The sequence below is a fragment of the Branchiostoma floridae genome, chromosome 4 (genome assembly GCF_000003815.2).
Source record: "Branchiostoma floridae strain S238N-H82 chromosome 4, Bfl_VNyyK, whole genome shotgun sequence".
NCBI lineage: Eukaryota > Metazoa > Chordata > Leptocardii > Amphioxiformes > Branchiostomatidae > Branchiostoma > Branchiostoma floridae.
Genome location: NC_049982.1, coordinates 10,695,217 through 10,718,138, shown reverse-complemented (window position 1 = coordinate 10,718,138; position 22,922 = coordinate 10,695,217). Strand labels below are relative to the sequence as shown.

General features: G+C 41.6%; 2 protein-coding genes across 2 annotated transcripts; one reads left to right on the top strand and one right to left on the bottom strand.

The window, feature by feature from the left end:
* The first annotated feature begins 547 nt into the window (after positions 1-547).
* On the top strand, positions 548-6,058 carry LOC118413942 (adenosylhomocysteinase-like). The gene is made up of 8 exons (XM_035817615.1): positions 548-635; positions 1,895-2,085; positions 2,415-2,643; positions 2,899-3,011; positions 3,426-3,633; positions 3,868-4,070; positions 4,342-4,533; positions 4,946-6,058. The coding sequence occupies exons 1-8, from the start codon at positions 602-604 to the stop codon at positions 5,075-5,077; spliced, it is 1,302 nt and encodes a 433-aa protein (XP_035673508.1). The 5' UTR covers positions 548-601; the 3' UTR covers positions 5,078-6,058.
* LOC118413921 (transmembrane protein 117-like) lies at positions 5,571-20,458 on the bottom strand. The gene is made up of 7 exons (XM_035817576.1): positions 20,045-20,458; positions 11,379-11,551; positions 9,935-10,095; positions 9,338-9,570; positions 8,684-8,941; positions 8,118-8,241; positions 5,571-7,816 (listed from the first exon to the last, which is right to left on the bottom strand). Exons 1-7 carry the CDS (start codon positions 20,306-20,308, stop codon positions 7,185-7,187), a joined length of 1,845 nt encoding a protein of 614 aa, XP_035673469.1. The 5' UTR covers positions 20,309-20,458; the 3' UTR covers positions 5,571-7,184.
* Positions 20,459-22,922: the final 2,464 nt, after the last annotated feature.

The following is a 22,922-nucleotide window of genomic DNA, read 5'->3' as shown; positions in this document are numbered from 1 at the left end:
ACTATCCACCCCTACACAGCCCTCTCCTTGGTGCTGAACACTCCATCCCCCACTACACAGCCCTCTCCTTGGTGCTGAACACTATCCACCCCCACTACACAGCCCTCTCTTTGGTGCTGAACACTATCCATCCCCACTACACAGCCCTCTCCTTGGTGCTGAACACTATCCACCCCCACACAGCCCTCTCCTTGGTGCTGAACATTGTATACACTAGTATACACGTGTGCACACGCGCGCGCACACATACGCGCACCTGTCCTTGGTGCTGATTACCATCCAAAGACCATCTGCCCTACCCTTTGTGCTGAACACTATCCATCCACACAAACACAGGAAATATCTGTCCCTAGTGCTGAAGACTTTATGAAAATGTTGTATCAAAAGAAAAATAATTCTTGTGGTCACGTTCGTGAGAGACTGGTTTATTCTTTACCCACTTTTTGGCGTTATTCCTGAAAGACGCAGAACTTTATGAATCCTGTAAATCAGTTCACAACAGACAAGCAAGAGGGCGCTGTTGCACTTTGTAACTGGCCAGGTGAGGCAAGTAAGTTGCATAACCTTTGACCTTGGAAGATCCCGAAGAAGACAGCACAGCATGGCTCAAGACAAGAAACTTCCGTACAAAGTTGGCAAGTAGACAAAGATATAACCTTATCAAGCAACCAATTTTGAATATTACGCAAATTATGTTTCGATGATAGGTCGTGGTAGTCACGTCCAGTAACATTGAGTTAGAATAGTAGCAATGATATTATACGATGATTGTATGCAGGTGTGTGGGGGGTGTCATGACATGTGTAACGTTAACATGTTTGTTGCAAGACAATGCCCAATTCAGACAGCGTCCAGTCTGAAAAAGGGGGTTCCTTGGAGCAGGGTTGGCAGGAGGATAGAGAGTAACGGAAACTGAGAATTGGCAGCATCACAAATGTAAATGTTGTTGGGTCCAGGCGCAAAGCTCTCAAGGACATTCTTTGCTAGCGAGGTCAGAGCCCTCGAAGTCGGTTCTTTCAAATGCAAAGTAACCATGTACCAATTATCACTGATCTGGTGGCACGCAAGAGACAGGGGGGAATAGTTCACCCAATGACATGTCCGTGACTGTACATTTCTGGCTCATAGATATAGGCAATACATTTACTAAGAAAAGTCCCGAAGGGTGATCTGGTCCCTTTAAATGCTGGTTACGACTAGTAAAGAATGACACGCTAACAAGTTTTCAACATCAACATGACTTGTGTATGCAATGTTATACACGATTTCAAAGCCAAAGAGGGGTATTTGATATTGCATTATGGTAAAGCTGAAAGGGCATGTTTACATCCCTGTTGCAAGGTACAAAGGTAGTTCTATAGCTTTAAACTTGCAACAATGTTTAAAAATTGCTCGTTTTGCTCGAGCATGCATTGTCAAATTTATGTACACATAGTGTACGCAGCCGTGTTGATTCTGAAAATGTGCACTAGTTTAATTAAATATGGTCAACCTCCTGAATTTACTTTCTAATGTTGCTAACCTACTGAATTTAGCATTAAGCTTTGCCAGGAACCCAGCTGTACATGGCAGCAGACCCTTCTTTTCAGACTGGAGAGTTTAACTGCTGTCTGGACTGGTTTCTTCAGAAAACATCATGAAGATCAGGGAAGGTCCTTTAAGTTTACCCAGTAATGGTTAATATAAAACTTTACTTGGCATATATAACGTAACTGTTATAAGATATGCCTAACATGTAGAGCTATATGTAGTGGAAGATTTTTAACAATAGCTCTGACAATCAACAAATTCTCTAGTAGTAACGTTATCCTTTCCCCTAAAAAAACATTGGCTCAATTCATGTTCACTTTGGTTTGTAAATACTCATGCTGAAAGTTTGTCTTCACTTTTGTAGCCGACATCGGACTGGCAGACTTTGGCCGTAAGGAAATTGAACTTGCCGAGCAGGAGATGCCAGGACTGATGATGATGAGAAAGAAGTACGGACCTGACAAACCGCTGCAAGGAGCGCGAATCGCGGGCTGTCTTCACATGACCATTCAGACAGCAGTCATGATTGAGACACTCACAGAGTTAGGAGCACAGGTGGGTGATTAGGTAGACTTTGTTGGTTTATATTATTTATTGTAGATGCCACTGTTGAGTTACAAGAGACATCTGTTATCAAGACCTTTATGTACAAGTAGTTACAGGTTCTGCAAAGTGAAAACTTGTTCTGTCTCACCTTGGATCCTCCCTGACTTGCTTTTTTTTCCCTATGACTGAATTCAACAAGGTCTGACAGATGACATTGGCTTTCTTTGATGCTGCATTTGCTCATAGCAATAAATTCATCTGGTTATCGAGTCATTAACCACTCTGTTTAACTGACAATTATTTGTGATTGATGAAACTGAACTAACTCTACTTTTCAGGTCCAGTGGTCGAGCTGTGACATCTTCTCCACGCAGGACCACGCGGCGGCTGCCATCGCTAAGACGGGGGTTCCCGTGTACGCGTGGAAGGGGGAGACGGAGGAGGAGTTTGTGTGGTGCATCGAGCAGACGCTGGTCTTCCCTGACGGACAACCTCTCAACATGATCCTGGACGACGGGGGAGAGCTGTGCAACCTCATCCATCAGAAATACCCACAATACCTTGCAGGTAGGTTGCAATAAAAAAAATCTTCAAGTCCATTAAAACATCTATTTAGTGATAACCTTCCAACATGGTGGATTAAACCCTAAATACCTGAAGTGTTTATGGGTATTGAAGAAAAATATGGACAGTATCTGTGTGAAGTTTAGCTCAAAATTGTCAGAATAGTAGTAAAGAATGGCAATAACCCAACAATGTATTGATCATTACTCCCATCTCCCTCTTACAACCTTATAATTTGTTGTTGTTGTTGTTTATCAGGTATCAGGGGGATCTCAGAGGAAACTACAACAGGTGTGCACAATCTCCACAAGCTGACTGCAGCGGGGGAACTCAAGATACCCGCCATCAACGTCAATGACTCTGTAACCAAGGTAACCAAGAGCACGGAAACCAGGAGCTGTATATTATGACATATTGTGTTAAAATGATGTGTGTCTTGTTGCCACGTTTCATGTCTGATTTATCAATAACTGCAAAGTGACACTGATGTGACCAAGTATTGGACCAGGTGTGTCTCCAACTGTAGATGTTTCTTTTAGACTAGTGAAGAAGTAGCCTAAGTTACACAACCTCTCGCTGCCAGGGGCTGCTAGGAGCCTGATTTAGTCAAGCTAGAGACATAGTAGTAATAGTGAACAAGTCTGACATAGATTTTGTACTCATTCTTATGAGATGGCGATTATGTATACTAATTTCAAGGCTGGACTGGCACAAAGGGTGCCAATTTGTCTCTGAAAGATTTTAAACTCTCCATGAAGTATGTCATGTCCCATTCCTCCCTGCAGAGTAAGTTTGATAACCTGTACGGATGTCGAGAGTCTCTACTAGATGGCATCAAGCGTGCAACTGATGTGATGGTGGCGGGAAAGGTCGCTGTAGTAGCGGGGTTTGGGGATGTGGGGAAAGGGAGCGCGCAGTCCCTGCGTAGTCTGGGCGCCCGTGTCATCATCACGGAGGCTGATCCAATCAATGCTTTACAGGCAGCCATCTCGGGTAAGCGATGGTCGGGGCAAAAAATGGTAGAAACTCCACATTATTTTTCAGTTGACCTCATTGGTCATGCAAGTCTAAGTTCTACTTTTCTTTTGTTAGCATTCTTGTGAAAATTGTTGACTTACATTTTTGAGATTTTATCATTTTCTTTCAAGTTTGTGCAGTAAACTATATTCTTTCCGATCCTTTCCTTTTGTGCAGTCAACTATATTCTTCCCAATCCTTGCCCTGTAGGATATGAAGTGACCACCATGGAGGAGGCCTGTGTGGTAGGGAACATTTTTGTGACCACGACGGGCAACAAAGACATCATCCGTGGTGAGCACATGTTGCAGATGAAGGAGGACGCCATCCTGGCTAACATCGGACACTTCGACTGTGAGGTGGACGTCCAGTGGCTGAATAAGAATGCAGAGAAAGTCAACATCAAACCCCAGGTACAACTGCTGGAATTAAGACATGAATCACTAGATTGTGAAAGGCGGGAGTTTCATTTGGCAAGTTGTTCTTTTCTATTCCCTTTTGGAAAGTTTGAGATGCAAGAAATGTTTTGCCTATCAATTCAGGATTTAAAAAAATTGCTTTTAAGTTTCCTTACAGTTTACAATGCAGTATACCTACAAGTATCATGATCACAGCAAAACAACATAAATAACATGCCTCAAACCTCTTTATTCCATGTTGACCATTATACCCTCAATATTCCAGGTTGACCGTTACACCCTCCCTAATGGTCGCCATGTCCTGCTGCTGGCGGAGGGTCGGCTGGTGAACCTGGGCTGTGCCATGGGCCATCCCAGCTTCGTCATGAGCATGTCCTTCACCAACCAGGTCCTGGCACAGATGGAGCTGTGGACCAGGGCTGACCAGTACAGGGGGGTGCACAGGCTGCCCAAGAAGGTTGGTTCTTAGGGCTGGCCACGTACATCGTACCATTGCAAACTGGGGGCATTCTAAGGATAGTCACTCATGTGTCATACAAAATTCAGCTGTCCTGTTATATAAAAAACTGTGTTAGATCCTTGTTGGTGGTTGGTTCTGTTACAGCCTGCTTGAAAATTCTTCATCAAAACCATGATCAATGTGACAGCCCTTAGTTGTTTTGCAGAGGTTTGCATTTGGATGGATTTAAGGGCGGCATGTTGTCATGTGAACAAACACAAAAATAAATCCTGCTCTTTTCGACAGCTGTTCTTTTTCCTGCCATAGCGCTCCTACCTTAAGGTTTACTCTAATTGCTCAGGATACAACCCTGACTCCAACTGATACTAATGGTCACTAAAATTGCTACACTAAAATTATATGTTCTCAGCTGGACGAAGAGGTAGCTGAGCTGCACCTGGAGCACCTGGGAGTGAAACTGACACGCCTGTCTGAGGAGCAGTCCCAGTACCTGGGGGTCCCTGTGGAAGGGCCTTATAAGGCAGAGTTTTATAGATATTAGTTTGTACAGGGTTGGACATTACTGTGCAAGTATTTAGCTATCACTATGCAAGACTAGGAAGAGTAAATAGGGATGTCGATTTTTCTTTTGTTTCTTAAAGTTGGTCAAGTATATAAATTTTTACTATCTGTAGCTTGAAAGAAAATTGGCTTGTGCAATAATTTCATTATGTCTGTACCATGCTATACAAAACCTTAAAAAGTGCCTTATGGTTATGGCACTCTAAAAGTTTATCATCAACATGTGATGGTGTAATCATCGAAAAGAGATTGCATGTATGTATTCCAATTTGGTACATGAATGACAGCTGTTTATCAAATGTAACAGTGGAGGAGAAAGAGTGCTATGTTGTAAGACTAGTATCCCTTAAATTGATAAAAACATACTACTTATAATTATTATAACCATTATACCTCTGCTTTTGTATGCAGAAACTCACAGATTTTAACAGACTTTTTTAAAGCAAAACATAAGTATATTGGAGACAACATAGTTACTGGTGAAGTCTTTTAATAAAAACACTCTGTGACTGTAACTTCACACATTTTGGTCACACTTTGAGACCAGTATTGCAGGAAAGCTCATTAACAGTCAGATGCAAGAATCACAGCAAAGCCACTACAAAGTGATTGTCTATGCTATCAACAAGTACAAGCTGCTACTTAACAATTACTTCACAAATAGCTCTTCATGTATCTGGTAACTAACAGATTTCACTTTTATTATACTGCTGCTAAGTGAAAATAACTGAAACAAAGTTTTTTTCAGTTACTTGTCCGCTCTGAAATTTCAAACGTTTGTTTGTTAAAATGTGCCTGTTCAATATCTATTTCTTAATCTGACAGTTTAGAATTTCCAACTCCAAAACATATTGAACATGGCATGTTCTATCACAGTCAATCAAAAAGTTCACTTTGGTCTGTTAATATGTCACACTTTTGTGTGTTTGCTTGTTTCCAAGATGAAATCCACCATATAAAATGAACTTTCCATAGCTGCCGTCTACTTTCCCTACTGTTACAGTAGAAATTTGGGGTAGTGTAATGATACCCTCCATGATTATTTTGTCAATAGTTAACATTCACAGTGGGTGATGAAGTAGTAGTCAATACATGTACATTAATAGTGGCTACATTTCTTATTTCTATGACATAGACACGGTCTATATATCCTGACAAAATGTACCCTCGTGATACGGGTCAACAATTTGCCGTTTTTTACATACTTTTTATACAAAACGTAATATAGATATCAAAATATCTACATTTTCTCACAGAACATTTATGTCAATATATTTCAGCTCTCCTTTTTACAACCCCTTTTCATTCATTAAATGTTTTTAGATTGCAATAAATCTGTTTTAACACAAAATCATTAAACATGATTCATTAGGATAAAATTTTCTCTCTGAGAATTGAGAATAAGGAGAGATTATGTCTTTTAAGTACAATTTCCCCTTGACAGTAAATTTCCTTTGGTATCAAGATCATGTCTTTTTTTATTTCTCCATGCAACTATACACTTCCTGCAACAAATGGCTACTTATGTCTTCTACTATTTGGAAGAGTTTGCCTCAATTGTGTGAAAAGAGCCCCTTGCTGGTGTTAATGGTATTGCAGGATCTTGACTTTTCTTGCTGTTAAGGTTTCTTCACAGCATAGAACCCAAGTGTGATGCTGGGTTCAGGGGCAATGTGGGCTTTAAGTCTGGGAATTAGCTCTTCACTATGTTGGAAACCATTGCTGATAGTGATAATGTTTTCTACGTTCTTTAGTGTTCAACTACGACACGGTTTGAGTTTTGGACTGTCGACTACCTCTGTCTCTACCACAACACATGTAGAGAGCTACTAGATCATGACAAAAACATGTAGCACACTGAACCACACTAGGCCATTCCTTCAGCGAAGAATGGCCAGCGTGCTTCAAGACAGACGTGGTTGTCGGTACCGCTGATCAGGCCCAGCGTTAGCCTGTTCGGCAGTCGATACATGATAGGACAGTCCGCACCTCCAACACTGGCAATGGTCTTCCCAGAATTCCTCAAACTCCTCCCACAGTATTTCGAGACTTTCGACCCGGGAGTGCTGTCGCTCCCGGGGCTCTTCTCACACATTTGACAGCACTTGAACTTTGACCGGTCCCTCCGGAGTGGGTGCTGCTCCGTTCTGTGCCGGGACAGCCGGTCCCCCATTTTCCCGTTCTGTATCAGGGATGTCGTACGATGCCGGCGGCGGCGGCAAAGTATTCAGAGGCTGAACGTTTGTCAGCGATACAAGAGTTGTTTTCGGCTCAGTGGCATTCTTCTGCCACAACCTCCGTCTCTTTGACCTCTTCCTCTTAACGTAGCGGTCTGCGTGGGGATCCTTCTCGTTGGGCTTGAAGCGTCCGTACCACCAGATGAGGACACCAAACGTGACGAAGGCCATCAGGCCCGGGACGAAAGCGATGCCTTTGACACCCAGCGTGAATCCGATATATTTGGAATGCATATGAAGGTCCCTTTCCAAATATGTCAGATTTGTTGCTGGGTCAGTGTGGTTGGCACGCCAGTCGTACGTGAGCGTGGTCCGGTTGAACAGGTCGCCCTGAAGGGTGTCGATGTCCCGGACAAAGTGGATGCTGTCGTCCGGCCCCACATACTGCCCGTAGTCAAACGGCTTGTAGAAGATCTGGTTCTTCCACATGTTCAGGTCCAGGATGATCACCAACATGATGATTCCATAGTTGAACCACTTCCCTGAAATCAATCGTTCAAAGTGAGAAAACAGTCTCATACAGTGTAAAGGGACAAAAAAATCAACTTTGCAACAATACTTTTGTATTGCTTCCTTACACTCCTGATAGGGCAGCAACCCCACTGTTATTCAAAATGTGAAAGATTTAAAAAAAAAAAAACTTTTTTACAATACACTTATATTTGCTTTGCTGTCTTTTCAGTCATACTTTTACATTTTGCATATTAAACATCAAAATTATGAATTGGAACATAGAGGGACACAAATCCAATTAATCACCAACAAGTGAGATGGGGGCCTAACCTGTGACGTGTATCGTCCACTCGTCTTTCCGCAGACACTTGGGGATGTGCAGCCTGATATGGGTAGTGTTGATACCGGGCAGTTTGATGTCCAGACTACCCATGAAGTGTGGGAAGTCCCAGTCCTGTAGGGAAGAGCACAATCATACAAGTGTTTCATAACTACCATACATGTACCACTGTTTTCTGTGACCCCCTCATCCGTGTACTTTACTGAACTACAACATGACTTCAAGGATATTCAAATACGCTTCCATGTACATAAAGTTGAGCTATCCCACTTCTTAGAATAAAAGTTAGTTCACCATTATCCGCGGGTAACCTATATCCGTTGTGTTACTAAACAGGGTATCTAGGGATATCAAGTCGATGGACAGTAGTTTGAAATTGTACTATTTTCAAAGTATCACAGTTTGAAACCATCATCTGTCGAGTTGATTTCCCTAAATACATTGTTCTTAAAAAGAACGGATAAAGGTGAACTATCGTTACATAGAACACTGCAATTTCACAGATTGATAAACTCGCTCCCATCTAACCCTTACTGAAGGAAGAACCCTGTCCCACCTGCATGACAATGAGCAGGTCCATGACCAGGATGAAGGAGGCCAGGAAGGCTCGGCTCAGCTCATTGGTCGGCAGGAAGCCGCGGTTCAGGTAGTCCCAGTCGATGTAGTCGGTGGTGATCACCATGACGACGACCCCCGTGAGGGACAGCAGCACGGTCCAGAACAGGATGATGCGGTGCCAGCCTTGGCGCCACCAGTGGCGGACGGGTCGAGCCCACGTCTCGTAGAGGGTGTCCTGGAGCATCATATCTGTCACCTGGGGGAGTGGTGGGGAACAAGTATCAGCATGTGTGTATATCTATGCATTGGTGCAAATAATACAGGCTTGAGCTTTGTTCCATTTATCTCTTTTATGCTGAACAAATACTCAGTGACAAAGAAAGATTGCACCCATCCTCCTTGATGTAAATTTCTGCAGTATTGTAGCTATAAGGGACACAAGAACTCCACATTTTGGCAGCTGGCTTATTTGTTTTGCAGTACCAGTCCCACTGGTTTTGACCCAACTCAAAATGCCATATGACTCAATCTGCAGCTTATTGTATACACATTGCTTTAGTGGTCCATGTATGAGCCATCTGTGAGGTAACTATCCCCTATGAGCTATGCTCTATACAGCTATATCTGTGAGGAACTGTAACTATCCCAGTACCATCCATGCAGTGACAAAGTCTCCCATCCATGTGCCGAGAGCCGCAGCCTTCATGAATGAGGAGTTGCGCAGGCCCATGACGTCGGAGATCTGCAGGTCGTAGTTCAGCCCGGCGGCCAGGATGATGCCGTTGTAGATGTTGGAGAAGATGAAGAGGCTCATGAGGGTGGTGAGGAACATGATGAACCACGAGCCGCCGTCACGGTGGAACATCTTCAGGCGCAGCAGGCGGCCTGAGGGGAAACACAGTCAGAACTCTGTATTACTTACATCTTGTGTGATTCATATTGGCAGAACATGCATCAAACATCTTTACTGTGCAGCTATTTCTACCTTAATCTACATGAAATTGCTTTGGATAAATATTATATTCCTTAAAATGCATATTTTTGTGTAAAATGCTTAAAGAAGAAAAAATGACATCCCATATTCAGTCTTCTGAAAAAATTGAACATGCACAACCTCTTATAATCTGACAATACAATTTAATTCTCCAGATTCAAAAATACTAATGAAACATTTTATAAGTGTCAATACAATATAGATGATTTAAATATTGAAGTTTAAGTCATAGCTTTAAACATAACTGACACTCACCAAAGAACAGCTTGTGTACAAGAAACTTGCCCAGGATCATCCCTACAACGATGGCCAGGAGCCACATGAAGACCTTGAACACGTTCCACGCACCCCCTGGGTACTTGTCCACAATAAAGGAGTAAATGTTTCCCACGACAATCACATTCGCTGGTGTGATGCTGGGGAGACAGAATTGGGTTGAATAAGCAGGATGAAGACTAATACACTAGAGCTCTGTCTCAAAACATTATATACGTAGGTCTCGGGACAATCAGCCTGGCGGGTGTACTGTCTGTAGTCATCAATATTCGGTGGCAAAGTCAACTGTCACCAATAACAAGACACATTTAACTCTTTACATCAAACCCTTGGCAGGCATTGTGCCTCAGTTGCAATGTGTTAGCAAGTACATGACAAGGAATCAAGGTTTCTGTCGGATCTGTGGTCAAGGGTGCATCAGAATTTCCTCAGTTGTATACAATACATTATCTTTTCCGACACAACATTTAGAACCTATAGACGGGATTTCATCCTTACTAGTATACACTAACAGTAGTAGTAGTAGTAGTAGTAGAAGTAGTATACATGTGACCTTTACATTATACAATGTGTTCTGTCGAAGTGCTACATACAGTATGCATTCTGTCAGAGACACAATGCACACTGGGTGCGTTCTGTCAGAGACGCAAAGACTAGAGGGAAACGGACGACTAGAAACTTGCCCAAAACAGAAATACAGAAAGGATCCGCCCCTGAGGTGCTGCAAAAATTGTTGTAAATAGAATTAACCTCAAAATCAGAATGGTTTCATCCACTTCAATGTCGGCATCAATGCTTATTTGATTTGGACAGAGACACTTTCAAGGCTTATTGGGTAGTGGCTACTTGCCAAATCTGCAATTTTCCTTGAAATCTCCCTGTAAAGCTATTCTGGAGAGGCTTTACTTAGCAGTACTGGTGCTTACTGATATAAATTTCATTCACAGGATTGAGAAACATTGTCTATGGAACTGGAATTGCATGAAGAATCTCACCTGTGTTTACGGATTTGATATACACGATCTGCTATGAAAACACATTGTGACAGTATTTCTTCTAGAATCTTAGATGCATTATGAACCTTGCTGGGTAATAGAAACACATGGGAGATCTTGCTGACAGAGAAGGTTTGCTAAGTTAACTTGGGTACCAGTACCCTGCAGGTCCTGATTGAGTATTGATCATCATGTCACATTCATGTATGATTAATAACCATAGAAATGTTTCTGGAATTAATCATCCACAATCCTATGTTCCGTGACTGCCATTAATTAAATGGATAGACTAGCAGCGAGTATTAATAACTTTTTAAAATGTCAACATAGTTTCAACGTTTTTTCCACAGAAAAATTTTTTCATTGTCAAAAGATCTGATTCCAACAGAACAGTGAAAACAAAAAAAGGAAGAAAGGCTGAGACCAACCCGTGGGAAACAGGATCCTCCGCAAACATCAGGAAGTTGCAGAACACGACAAGGTACGCCACGAACAGCCTCGCGTACGGGTGCTGGAAGTAGTAACGGAAGTCTTTGATCATGTGGACGGACCACATGCTGGCACGGTCGGGCTCATCGTACGCTTCTTCTGCCGTCATCGCCTGGGGAGGAGAGAAAAAAATCTATGTAAGTTACAGGAGGGAGTGAGACTACCGTCAGTTGGTTACTACATGTAAGTCTGGACTGCCCTACACAGCAGCAAGTGTACCAACTTGGGCTGTGTCCTCACTTACGAGAACAACAGACTAGAAACCAAATAGTGAGTGTGTGAGTGGGAATTTCCTGCAAACAAAGGCACAAGGCTTTATTTGAGCACAAACGGGTTGATGCCAATGAAAATCTGTCCTTGCAATCTGTGAAACGAAACACCAAAAACTGATAATATGTGATATGTATCTTTTTTATCACTTTCTGATTCCTGCCAAAATAGAAGCAAAAATAGCCAAATTGGCATGAAAATCTATTTGGATTCCATCACTTGCACACTAATGTACCCAGGTACAGAGGATTATATTGGATGGGGAAGTGCTCGTAAAACCTTAATTACCATGAATTTTTAAACAGTGCTGTTACAGAAGGATGAAATAACTTGAGAATCACGATCTACTATTTTAACCTACATGGAACTAAGGAATATAAGGAATATATATACATTTGTTGTAGTATGGCCAGAACATTTTGTACAGAAGGGATTTTTTTCTGGAAATTAATGCACAAGTTGCCTTTTTATAGATGGGTTGAAGGCTACCATTTTTGCAACAATGACAATGACATTGCTTGATTCATACATGTGCATGGTAACAAAGTGGAAGTAGACAACGTATTGACAGTTGTACATGCCCTGACAGTAAGCCAGAGTATGCTGCTCTTCCTAACAATAACATAACACAGGTCAGGTATGACAGTGTGGGTCTGGCAAGTCTAACAAGGAAAAAAAGAAAGGCTTTACTAAACCAGATCAGCAGCACTCTCCTTACCTGGCTGCAATAGACATTGACAGTATTAAGCCAATTAGCATAACAACACATCCATCATTGTTGACAGGAAAATACTACCACTTGTACATTACATGACCCTGACAGCTTGATGTGAACCCAAACATATACAGAAACAGATATCATTAATCCCATACCTTTTTAGTTTGGGAAAACTTTGCTTAAACATTTTAAGTAGTAGAAGTAACGTCTGTAAATGTTTTTACCTGAGGTGGACATGGGACAATATCTGGAAGGCTGTCGTCCTCTGATGACATTTTGTTCCGCAGTACTGGTATTACTCAGCAACAAATGGTTGCTGGCTTATAATAAGGGACTACCCGATATATACCCAAGGGGATGGTTATTAACAGGGATTATATGAGGGGATCTTCCATTCATAAACTCTGTGCAAGACCAACCCCTTCTTTACATATTAAACTCTAGTCACGTGGTTTGTTGGTTACAAGAGAAGGAAGTTTCCAGCAGGCAATCCACTGTTTGAGTGGGTGGTTCCGGAAGTTGCTTTTCTCACATTAATAATTCACATGGTAGCTGGTGCCTACATTGATATGATTACATTCCTACCTCCTAAAATCATTACTCTCACAAAGTCTCAGCTTTGGATATCTTCTGCAGAAGTGCTTGAGTGTATTTCTATCAATCTATGGCATGTACTTTGACATGACAAAGTTACTCATACAAAATAACTACAAATGCAACTAAGGTAAAATTTTACTACGTTTAAGTAACCATAGCCTGGCAACAATCGCTCTCCTAGCCCGACAATTACCATGTTTAGCCAGACTGCGACAAAGTTGCACTACAATGTCTTACCCCATCAATTTGTACATCACCTTGACACCTTAATCAGTTGTTTCACCCAGCCACTGTTGAGATAAATTGAGAAAACACTACCAGACTTTTTTTAAGGATGGTTAAAAACGTTTACACATAAGAGTGGCCAGCCAAAGGTGGCTCACATCTCGGGCTTCTCAATGGAGAATGTGTAACAAGAACTCCACTGCATTTAGCATATACTGTAAATGCAGAAATGTTTGCAGTATTTTTATGTTCACAGTTGTCATAGTGACCACTTGAAACTGCTGCAAACATTTTTAACACCCTCCAGATCAATTTTGGACTTCCAGATTAATTCCGGACAAACCTTAATCATTTAAAAATCGATTCACCAAATGAATTACCATTTGCAAGTATGGTATAATAAGAGGTAAATAATATGTAGATTGCAATTAGATGTCTCCAGGAACAAATCAAATCCTGGAGAATTCTGGAGAAATCTCCAGAATTCTGGCTAAGGTTTCCAGATTCTGGAGAATTCTGGCTCTGCACCAGAATTCTGTCTCTGAGTCAGAATTCTGGGGAATTCCCCAGAATTCTGGGAACCTGAGCCAGAATTCTACTTATTTATTACCTTTTAATATAGATCATTTCACAGAACGTTCGAAAACCACTTCGCCACGCATGGGCGCCATGTTGGATGATAACCTGGATGAATAGAACACAGGACAGTGCTATGAAAGTTACTTGTGGGTTCAAGTGTGCTGTTAATCATTCAGTAATGTAGCCAAGGGTAGATATCAGGACAAATTGGTAATAATGCATATGATATATGCTTTCAAAGAGGAAAACCATTCAACGATCTAACGCTGGTGACAATGGTCGAATACCCGGACATCTGTTGTCCACTACCCTGGGTGACTATATAACATTATGCAGAATCCTATCATATAGGCGCGCGGAAGACTAGCTATCGATCCCCCACGGCTCGCACGTACTTTATACCTGCCCCATTATCCAGCTGCCCCCACTATCCGCTTGCCTCACAAGGGGAAAGATTTGGCGCTTCTCTGACTCTGTCACTCTGATTCCGTGTGACGATTATGGTTCAAAACTGAGCTACGGCATGCTACAGCCAACTACAAGGCGCGACGTAATCTGGCGAACTCCCGCGTAATTCACAAAATGACTTGACTTTACTACATGCCTGAAGTACGGTCTGACTCAACTACGTTTAAGTAACCATAGCCTGGCAACAATCGCTCTCCTAGCCCGACAATTACCATGTTTAGCCATACTGCGACAAAGTTGCACTACAATGTCTTACCCCATCAATTTGTACATCACCTTGACACCGTAACATTACTGTATTCTCCCCCCAATACGATAACGGAGAACAAGACAAACATTCGAGCGTATAGCCATTATGAAAACCAGAAGAATTCTCTGAGGGTAAGGTTTGGTCGTTTTAGTCAGGAGGAGACATTGGTACATGTTTTCTACAATAATAGCTACGCATCATGTGTGGTAACTTGCATGCTATGAAGCTTTTCAAACCCTGTTCACAGCGACAGAAGACAACCTTCATTTCTTCACCTAGCATCTACACAGTAAATATATTCCCAACTGTGAGACAAAATTTGTAACTTCCCGTGTCACACCCTGTCTGTAATGCTGTCTAACTGGTTAACCTGCATCTTCACTTGACTTGGCTTAAGGTAAAAGTTCAACCACTAAGGTGGGAAACGTATATGCTCATTGTGCAAATAACTGGAATAATGAAATGTAAATGCGCCGTATTCCATGAAATTTAAACTAGCTTCCTCAAGAGGAGAGTGCTATTTTCTAGAAGACCACATGTCTTTATGTACACAAAATCGACTGGGCCGCTAGAAGTGATTCAATCAAGCTTAGAAAAGGAGATGGACTGTAACTACTAGTAGTGTTGTTAGATAGAAACGGCAAGTAGGCTGTATCCTGTGTTCATGAACCTTCCAGTTAGCACCGTGACGGCAAACATCAAGCCTGTTTCTAAATAACAATAAAAAAACTTCTTTCCACGAACGGGTCCACCATGTACAACACAAGTGTGGAGATCGAGTAGCAGCTAGCTTATCATCCAATATGGCCGTTCGAACATTCGAACACCACTGTGACGTCACATGAAAACGATCTATACCATACTTGCAAATATTTATATATTTGGTTCATAAATTTTTAAATAATTAATTAGTTTGTCCGGAATTAATCTTGAAGTCCAAAATTAATCTGGAGGGTATTTTTTCCAATATAGTATGAGATGATCAGACAGCAGTCTATGGCACTACTGCAAACTTAAAACCACCGCAAAAACTCCATTTTCTCACTACCGCGAAGTAAATTCCTGTGAACTTAAATGCATTTATGGCAAATGCAATATCAAATCTACTTTCATACTAGATTCAATTAAGCAATAGCAAATCTGCAAATTCAGCCATACCGTTTCACTTCTTGCCTTTGATGAAGAAGTTTTCCAGTGACTGATGAGGGAGGAGACAGTTTCAGCTTGGTTCCTACTTTCAGTGGCCCAGTGCCAAAATGCAATACTCCAGGCCATTACGCCATAATTAGTTCCCTACATCCTTCTAATTAACTTTTCTGTGCATTTCCTGGAGCTAATGACAAACTTTGGCTCCAAATGTAAATATGACAGCAATAGAAATTATGACATTTCCAGAAGAATTATTCATGCCATGACATTTTATTTGGACATCCTACATTTATGGGTGACTATTAATAGTGTTAGCATTTTTCTTTGCAATGGAAACTTAATAACAGATCAGAAAACTCATATTTCAAAACCTGCCAAAATTGCAATAGAAAGCTATTGATTTCCTTCTCATTGTTATTGCTGTGTTAGAACTTAGACCGGAAATAATTCCAGACATGGATGGTTATTCATAACCTCGTTTAGGATAATTCAATCAACTGGGAATCATTCATGATGCGTCTAATTGCAAATAATATTCTTTTACAAAAGAATTGACTGCTTGGATGGCTAAGCTTCAATTGAATATTATACTAAAATGCCTAAATGCTCTAAGACTTGACACGAAAATCAAACATGAAATTAACAGTCTTACTTCATTTATTTCCTTCTTTCTGGTGTATGTTGAAATGGTCAAAAATGGACAGTGTTCTTGAATTATGTGTTCAAGGCCAGATACATGTTGTACAAGGCTAAAACTTTTAAGCAACCAACACCAACCACCTACAGTATACCCAACATATGTTTTCTACTTAAGTTCTAGACTAGCTGGGTGTTCCTGCAGGATACATGACAGTGTATATTTTACCAGAAACCATGTAGGCACTTATGTTAAGGTGGGGCATGGGTCAGCCTCGGTCATAAAAGACTCTCCATGCATCAAAGGTCAACAATCAAGCCTCTGGATTGATTCTGAGGCCAAAGTGTCAACTGCTATCAACAGCAGGGTGTGCCATGGAAAACCCATTACACACGGCCATCACACCCCTGATTACATACATTAATCATGACATTTTGTATGAATGGTGGAGGCAACCAGGGCTGACACCAGGCTGGACAACATGGCTGGATTTCATCTGAAAATGTGTCAATTTATTTTCAGTCCCCTGAACAGTTCCCTGGTCATACCATTATATTATAGGGTATCAGGGACAATTCATTTTTGCTACCCTCCTTGGCTATACCAACTATACATGTTGACTCTCATAGAGCTGGGAGATTACAAGTCATAACATCAGCAGTGAACATACATTTGTACATGCATGTAATTAATAACATGGATGACCTAGCATTAGTATTACTGCTTTGACACATGAATATTTGTGGCAACTAAAAAGTGAAATATCTATCATCATTATTGTACATCATTCTAACAAGAGTATGTCAGAAGAAAGCATGGTATGACAATTGTTTAGTATCACCTAGCCACTAACTTATAAGGAGATGGAAATCTATTTGACATGTCACTGATTGACCTTAATTGAAGTGGATCCATACTTTTATTGATGCCTGTCCCACTTCTGTAGTAATCATCCTGGAGAATTGGCTTGGGCTTTACAACTGATATGCAACAATGTCGCACTATCTGGCAATGCTAACACTGTGCTTTTCCAATTAACACTTGGAATAACAGTCCAAAAAGAGATGTCAGACTGTCAGACATTCTTTAAAATATGGAAAATACATTTAAAGTGTTCATCTTGTTCATTACATGCAGAACAAACAAAAAAGATGACATGGAAGACCTTGGATTGCCTTGGCAATAACATTTAATGATACCTGAAACATCTGCCAACATGTCTGAGCATTGTTATCAATCACGAAGTTCACTGTAATCATTGTATTCCCATGGGATATCTGAGGCACGTACCACACGTATATGTATAGATATGCCAAGATGATACATGTATCGTGTATTACCTCAAAGCCCCGAAGTCATAATGATTCCACCTGGTACATCTTACAACTGAGTGAGTGTGTACGTAGATGAGATTTCAGCCTACATATTTTAAAATGTAGATAACTATTTTGCAGGTTAATTAGCACATAGCACTGGATCAGCCACAAGATCCTTTTTCTTATGTCTGTTCTAAAAGAGACGGAAAGAAAGTATGGTGGCACTGACAATGTGCCAAGCTCTGAGTTCATAAGTCTAAATGCCACACAGCAGTTTTCATACCTCTCTCGACTGTTATTTCTGAATCTGAGTCCCTGTAGCACAAGTGGTAAGCAACCAGCTGTTCAAAGAATGAAGGTTTGATGTTTGTGAGGGGTTGCTCTAGTCTCTTGGGAAGCCCCAGGTGTCCAACCCAACACACATATCCAGAAGAGCAGGGATGACCAGGTGTACTTGGCTAAAAATGTCAGCCTTAGACATGTTGTAATTAGAAATGTAGCAGATGATGGCTTGACCTTCATAGCAATGATACAGTATTTTCCAACCACAGTAAGGTAACATCTGGTGGCTGGTACGTTTGCATGCCTGCACAGTACCAGGACAATTACCTAATTCAATTTTCTGTCGACTTCAATTTCCAAATGCATACTTTTGAACTAAGCTTGCATGCACAAGTTTGGAGTCACTTAATTAGATTTGCTTGGTAAATCTTATCTCTTTTGAATTTTTAAAGCAATCTGTTACTGTAGGTCATTGACTTGTGACATTTCAAACTAAAACAAAGGTAAAAAATGCATAATTTTCTTATTTCATTTGATGGCCTTGCACGGCAGTTTCCAGACAGTAGATTTGAATATTATATGTAGTACTTCTGTTCTTTCTATGTAGTACTTATTTTTTCTATATTGGACAAGTATCGCCATGTGAGTGCGATAAACATGCATGCTAGCACATGCTCAGTCATATGACCCACAAAAAGTACAATCACATGGTATGTTACTTAGTCACTACGTATACCAATTAGACGCTCCAGAAAGTACTTCTACAGCCATCCAGCCTCCAAAAATTGTCACTGGAACGTTGCCAGTACTAGCCAACTTGGTCTAACATCGAGAATGACAAAAGTTACTCATAACCTTGAACTGTTGCTTGAATGTCACTTCTTACTTTGTAGTCTTTGTTCATATCATAATGCTTTATGGTAGGTACAGATGCTGGACATCTAGGAATCGATCTGGATTTATTACTTGCTCATTTAATGGTATCACATGGTGTAAGTTAAAAGTAACATTACATCAATGAATGACTGGTCCCAAAGCAAAAGATGCTGTAGACAGTGATTCCAATCTACTTTCATTTGTCACAATGATATAGATTTTATTCTAGGGATAAAGTTTCCTCTCTGTACATGGGTAAAATCATTATCTTTATTCTATAGGTGGATAGTCTGCACTGGTAATCATCATTTCTGGGCAGTCAGACATATCCTGGAGCACTACCACAGAATAATCAGACGTGGGTTATGTGCCGCACCTTGACGTTAGCTCGGTGTTGCCTGGCAACAGAGCCGAGGGACGTCACTTTAACGTCAGAACGACACTAGCCCGCCGCCTACAAACCAATATCTAATCATTTCTTCCACCTGCGGTTGACAGCGGAGATGAGAAACTGCCCGGGTATCACCATTGTGGCATGAAATCTCCAAATTGTGTGAAAAGATTCCACAATGGTGCTTTAGAAACTGGAAAAACCTTAGACTGATAACTACTGACACTTAACTTGTCATAATTAGATTATTTCACAGTGGGATTTATGTGTTAGTTCTTACAATGAGACAGGCCAGCCCACTATTTTTGAGAATTGACAGATCACTCCCTTGACGCCTCAGTAAAGAGCAATTTTCTTGCAAATTATAAAAGATGGTTTACAGTGGCAAAGCTGAAACTGTCAATACAAATTCATAAATATAACGTTATATGAATAACAAAAGCTGGAAGTGAAATACACTTTTCATATTCATAGTAAGTTAAATGCTGTTGATTGTTAAGAAATCTTGTTTTCGTCCAAGCCCCTGTCCCCTTGTGTAACGCCATGGCCATCACCGGGCTGCCACCATCAAAACATTCCGTGACGTCAAATACATGATATGGAAAGAATGGAGTACAAACGGATCGATTCAACGGGAAGAAAAATAAACCGCAGAAATGTGGTCCACGGAATCTTCCCGATGTTACGGTTTTGTTGTGATCTGAAAGGGGGATTTCAGCTTGGCGGAACACGTGAATCGTTGAGGAAATGCTCTAGATAATTTGCGGTAATATGTAGACCGTAACGACTTGGTAACAGATACCATCGTATAACCTTTCTATACATTGAAAGATATGTCAGTACTTACGGCATCTGGTTCGTCTTTGGCATCTTCGGCTTGATCTCCATGCTCTTGGGGCGTTGTCGGTGTCTTGGGATCACGATCGGGATCCTTTCCGTCCGTCTCGGCCCCTCCCCCCTCGTCTACCGCAGAGGACACGGCGGCCTCCCCGCCGTCCTGTCCCCCCGCCCCGCCTCCCTCCCCTTCCCCGGGAGACTTCAGCGGGGTGTTCGGCGGCGTGTAGTGCCTCATGTCCACATCTTGCGGCGTTTTCCCCGGTCCCGACGCCATGGCAGCTAAGTTTCGTTGCCGTTTCTAACCCTACATGTCACGTAAATACCGTAAAACGACAGGTATGCCGGTTCCACACACACGCCTCCACACAGACCAATCTGCCCGCCACGGTATCTCAACAATCTTCTGGTGATCCAAGGACTTCCTGTTTGGGGTTCAACCAGAAACAATCTAAAGGATGGGGGCGAAATGTGAATTTCCTTTTACAAATGTCCATCTATCTAAACTTTCATATTAAATGATAAGAAAATATCTAATGTTACAACATTATATATATTTTTTCTTATAAAGCAAAACTATTTCATGGACAGTTTTGACTGTTCCACTATTATATGTTATTTTTGATCGATCCCCAATTTAGAGCGCATCATAGCGAGGCAAAGCAGATATTATTGTTATCCGTATGTATGAAACAGAACAGTATTTCAAAATGATAACTATGCCATAGTAGTATGTATGAAAAATTAAAAAAGAAATGAAAGATTGTTTTATTGTTTCAAGCTGTTATGCATTTTAAATGGATTTCACTTCGGCTGAAAGTGCGTTTGCCTGCTTAACGTTACCATTGATAAAGTTGGTCTGGTTGCAGAGCAAGTTTATTCTTCGAAGGGTCGAGCGGGCTTTAGACCGCACTAAGTCCTATACTTAAGCATAGGGAGCGGTCTTGGCGGCCGTTGCCATGGTAACGGCGGTTCTGACGGTAACAAAAACGTTACAGTTCAAGTCAGCCGAGGTCAATTCCTAACATATCAGTCGAATTCAATGTTATTACCCGTCCCTGGGGAATTAACGCTGTGATTCAAGGTCTCAGAACACAGTTTTTCGCCTATGGGGATTTACATGGTTAAGGACCCCAAAGTGAGGTGGTTCGACGACTCAAAACCTATAGAAAGGTGCAGATACAATTTACAAGAATTTAGTATGTTGAAGTCGAGGGTACGACCTACAACATATCTGAAAATGAGCATAGATTTGCCTGCTCGTTTTTCTATAAAAGACACTTTGATTTGACCCCCAGCGGAGGTCATGGAACTGCAGGCGACGAACAGGAAGTGCCGGTAACAGTATCAAGGCGCAAATTCCCGCTGGCCGAAGGAGCAACGTAATCCAACTTATACCGTATCAACAACGATATATTCCTCTACCATTCACCACAGTTTCCACCTCGCTGTTGTACACGGAAGAATAACTACGGCCTTTGCAAGTACTGCGGTGCACTATTTTAACCCGAACTACTTTTGGGGACGGGGGTCGCGTATAAATACTGTGTTCTGAGACCTTGAACCAACTTGACCTTGGATTTCTTTTTATTCATACAATAAAACTAGTCAAGATATAAAACCGTACCAAGTTTTAGAACAGAAATCCAAATGGTTCCTGAGATATGGCCAACTTTGCACTTCGGCGCCTAGCACAGGTGTCGGCCCTGTACAAGGACTATCTGAGGGGCCGCTAATTGGTCTCATTATCTCAACAAATTTAATATTCTGGTTGACTTTTTCTTCTACAAGATGCTTGCCAGACCACATTCTACCGTTCTGAGTGATTTGGATTGGGGGTTAGTCTTTTTTAGGGCGGAAAAGGGGGGGGGGGGTCGAGCGGGCTTTAGACCGCACTAAGTCCTATACTTAAGCATAGGGAGCTTCTTGGCGGCCGTTGCCATGGTAACAGCGGTTCTGACGGTAACAAAAACGTTACAGTTCAAGTCAGCCGAGGTCAATTCCTAACATATCAGTCGAATTCAATGTTATTACCCGTCCCTGGGGAATTAACGCTGTGATTCAAGGTCTCAGAACACAGTTTTTCGCCTATGGGGATTTACATGGTTAAGGACCCCAAAGTGAGGTGGTTCGACGACTCAAAACCTATAGAAAGGTGCAGATACAATTTACAAGAATTTAGTATGTTGAAGTCGAGGGTACGACCTACAACATATCTGAAAATGAGCATAGATTTGCCTGCTCGTTTTTCTATAAAAGACACTTTGATTTGACCCCCAGCGGAGGTCATGGAACTGCAGGCGACGAACAGGAAGTGCCGGTAACAGTATCAAGGCGCAAATTCCCGCTGGCCGAAGGAGCAACGTAATCCAACTTATACCGTATCAACAACGATATATTCCTCTACCATTCACCACAGTTTCCACCTCGCTGTTGTACACGGAAGAATAACTACGGCCTTTGCAAGTACTGCGGTGCACTATTTTAACCCGAACTACTTTTGGGGACGGGGGTCGCGTATAAATACTGTGTTCTGAGACCTTGAACCAACTTGACCTTGGATTTCTTTTTATTCATACAATAAAACTAGTCAAGATATAAAACCGTACCAAGTTTTAGAACAGAAATCCAAATGGTTCCTGAGATATGGCCAACTTTGCACTTCGGCGCCTAGCACAGGTGTCGGCCCTGTACAAGGACTATCTGAGGGGCCGCTAATTGGTCTCATTATCTCAACAAATTTAATATTCTGGTTGACTTTTTCTTCTACAAGATGCTTGCCAGACCACATTCTACCGTTCTGAGTGATTTGGATTGGGGGTTAGTCTTTTTTAGGGCGGAAAAGGGGGGGGGGGTCGAGCGGGCTTTAGACCGCACTAAGTCCTATACTT

Excerpts from the sequence above, each read along its gene's own strand:
- LOC118413942 (XM_035817615.1), top strand. The coding sequence starts at position 602 with ATGGCTCAAGACAAGAAACTTCCGTACAAAGTTG. Across the intron at positions 2,086-2,414 it reads TCACAGAGTTAGGAGCACAG|GTCCAGTGGTCGAGCTGTGA; the intron begins GTGGGTGATTAG and ends TCTACTTTTCAG. Across the intron at positions 3,634-3,867 it reads TTTACAGGCAGCCATCTCGG|GATATGAAGTGACCACCATG; the intron begins GTAAGCGATGGT and ends CTTGCCCTGTAG.
- LOC118413921 (XM_035817576.1), bottom strand. The coding sequence starts at position 20,308 with ATGGCGTCGGGACCGGGGAAAACGCCGCAAGATGTGGACATGAGGCAC. Across the intron at positions 8,242-8,683 it reads ACCTGCTCATTGTCATGCAG|GACTGGGACTTCCCACACTT; the intron begins GTGGGACAGGGT and ends TCTTCCCTACAG. Across the intron at positions 7,817-8,117 it reads GTGGACGATACACGTCACAG|GGAAGTGGTTCAACTATGGA; the intron begins GTTAGGCCCCCA and ends GATTGATTTCAG.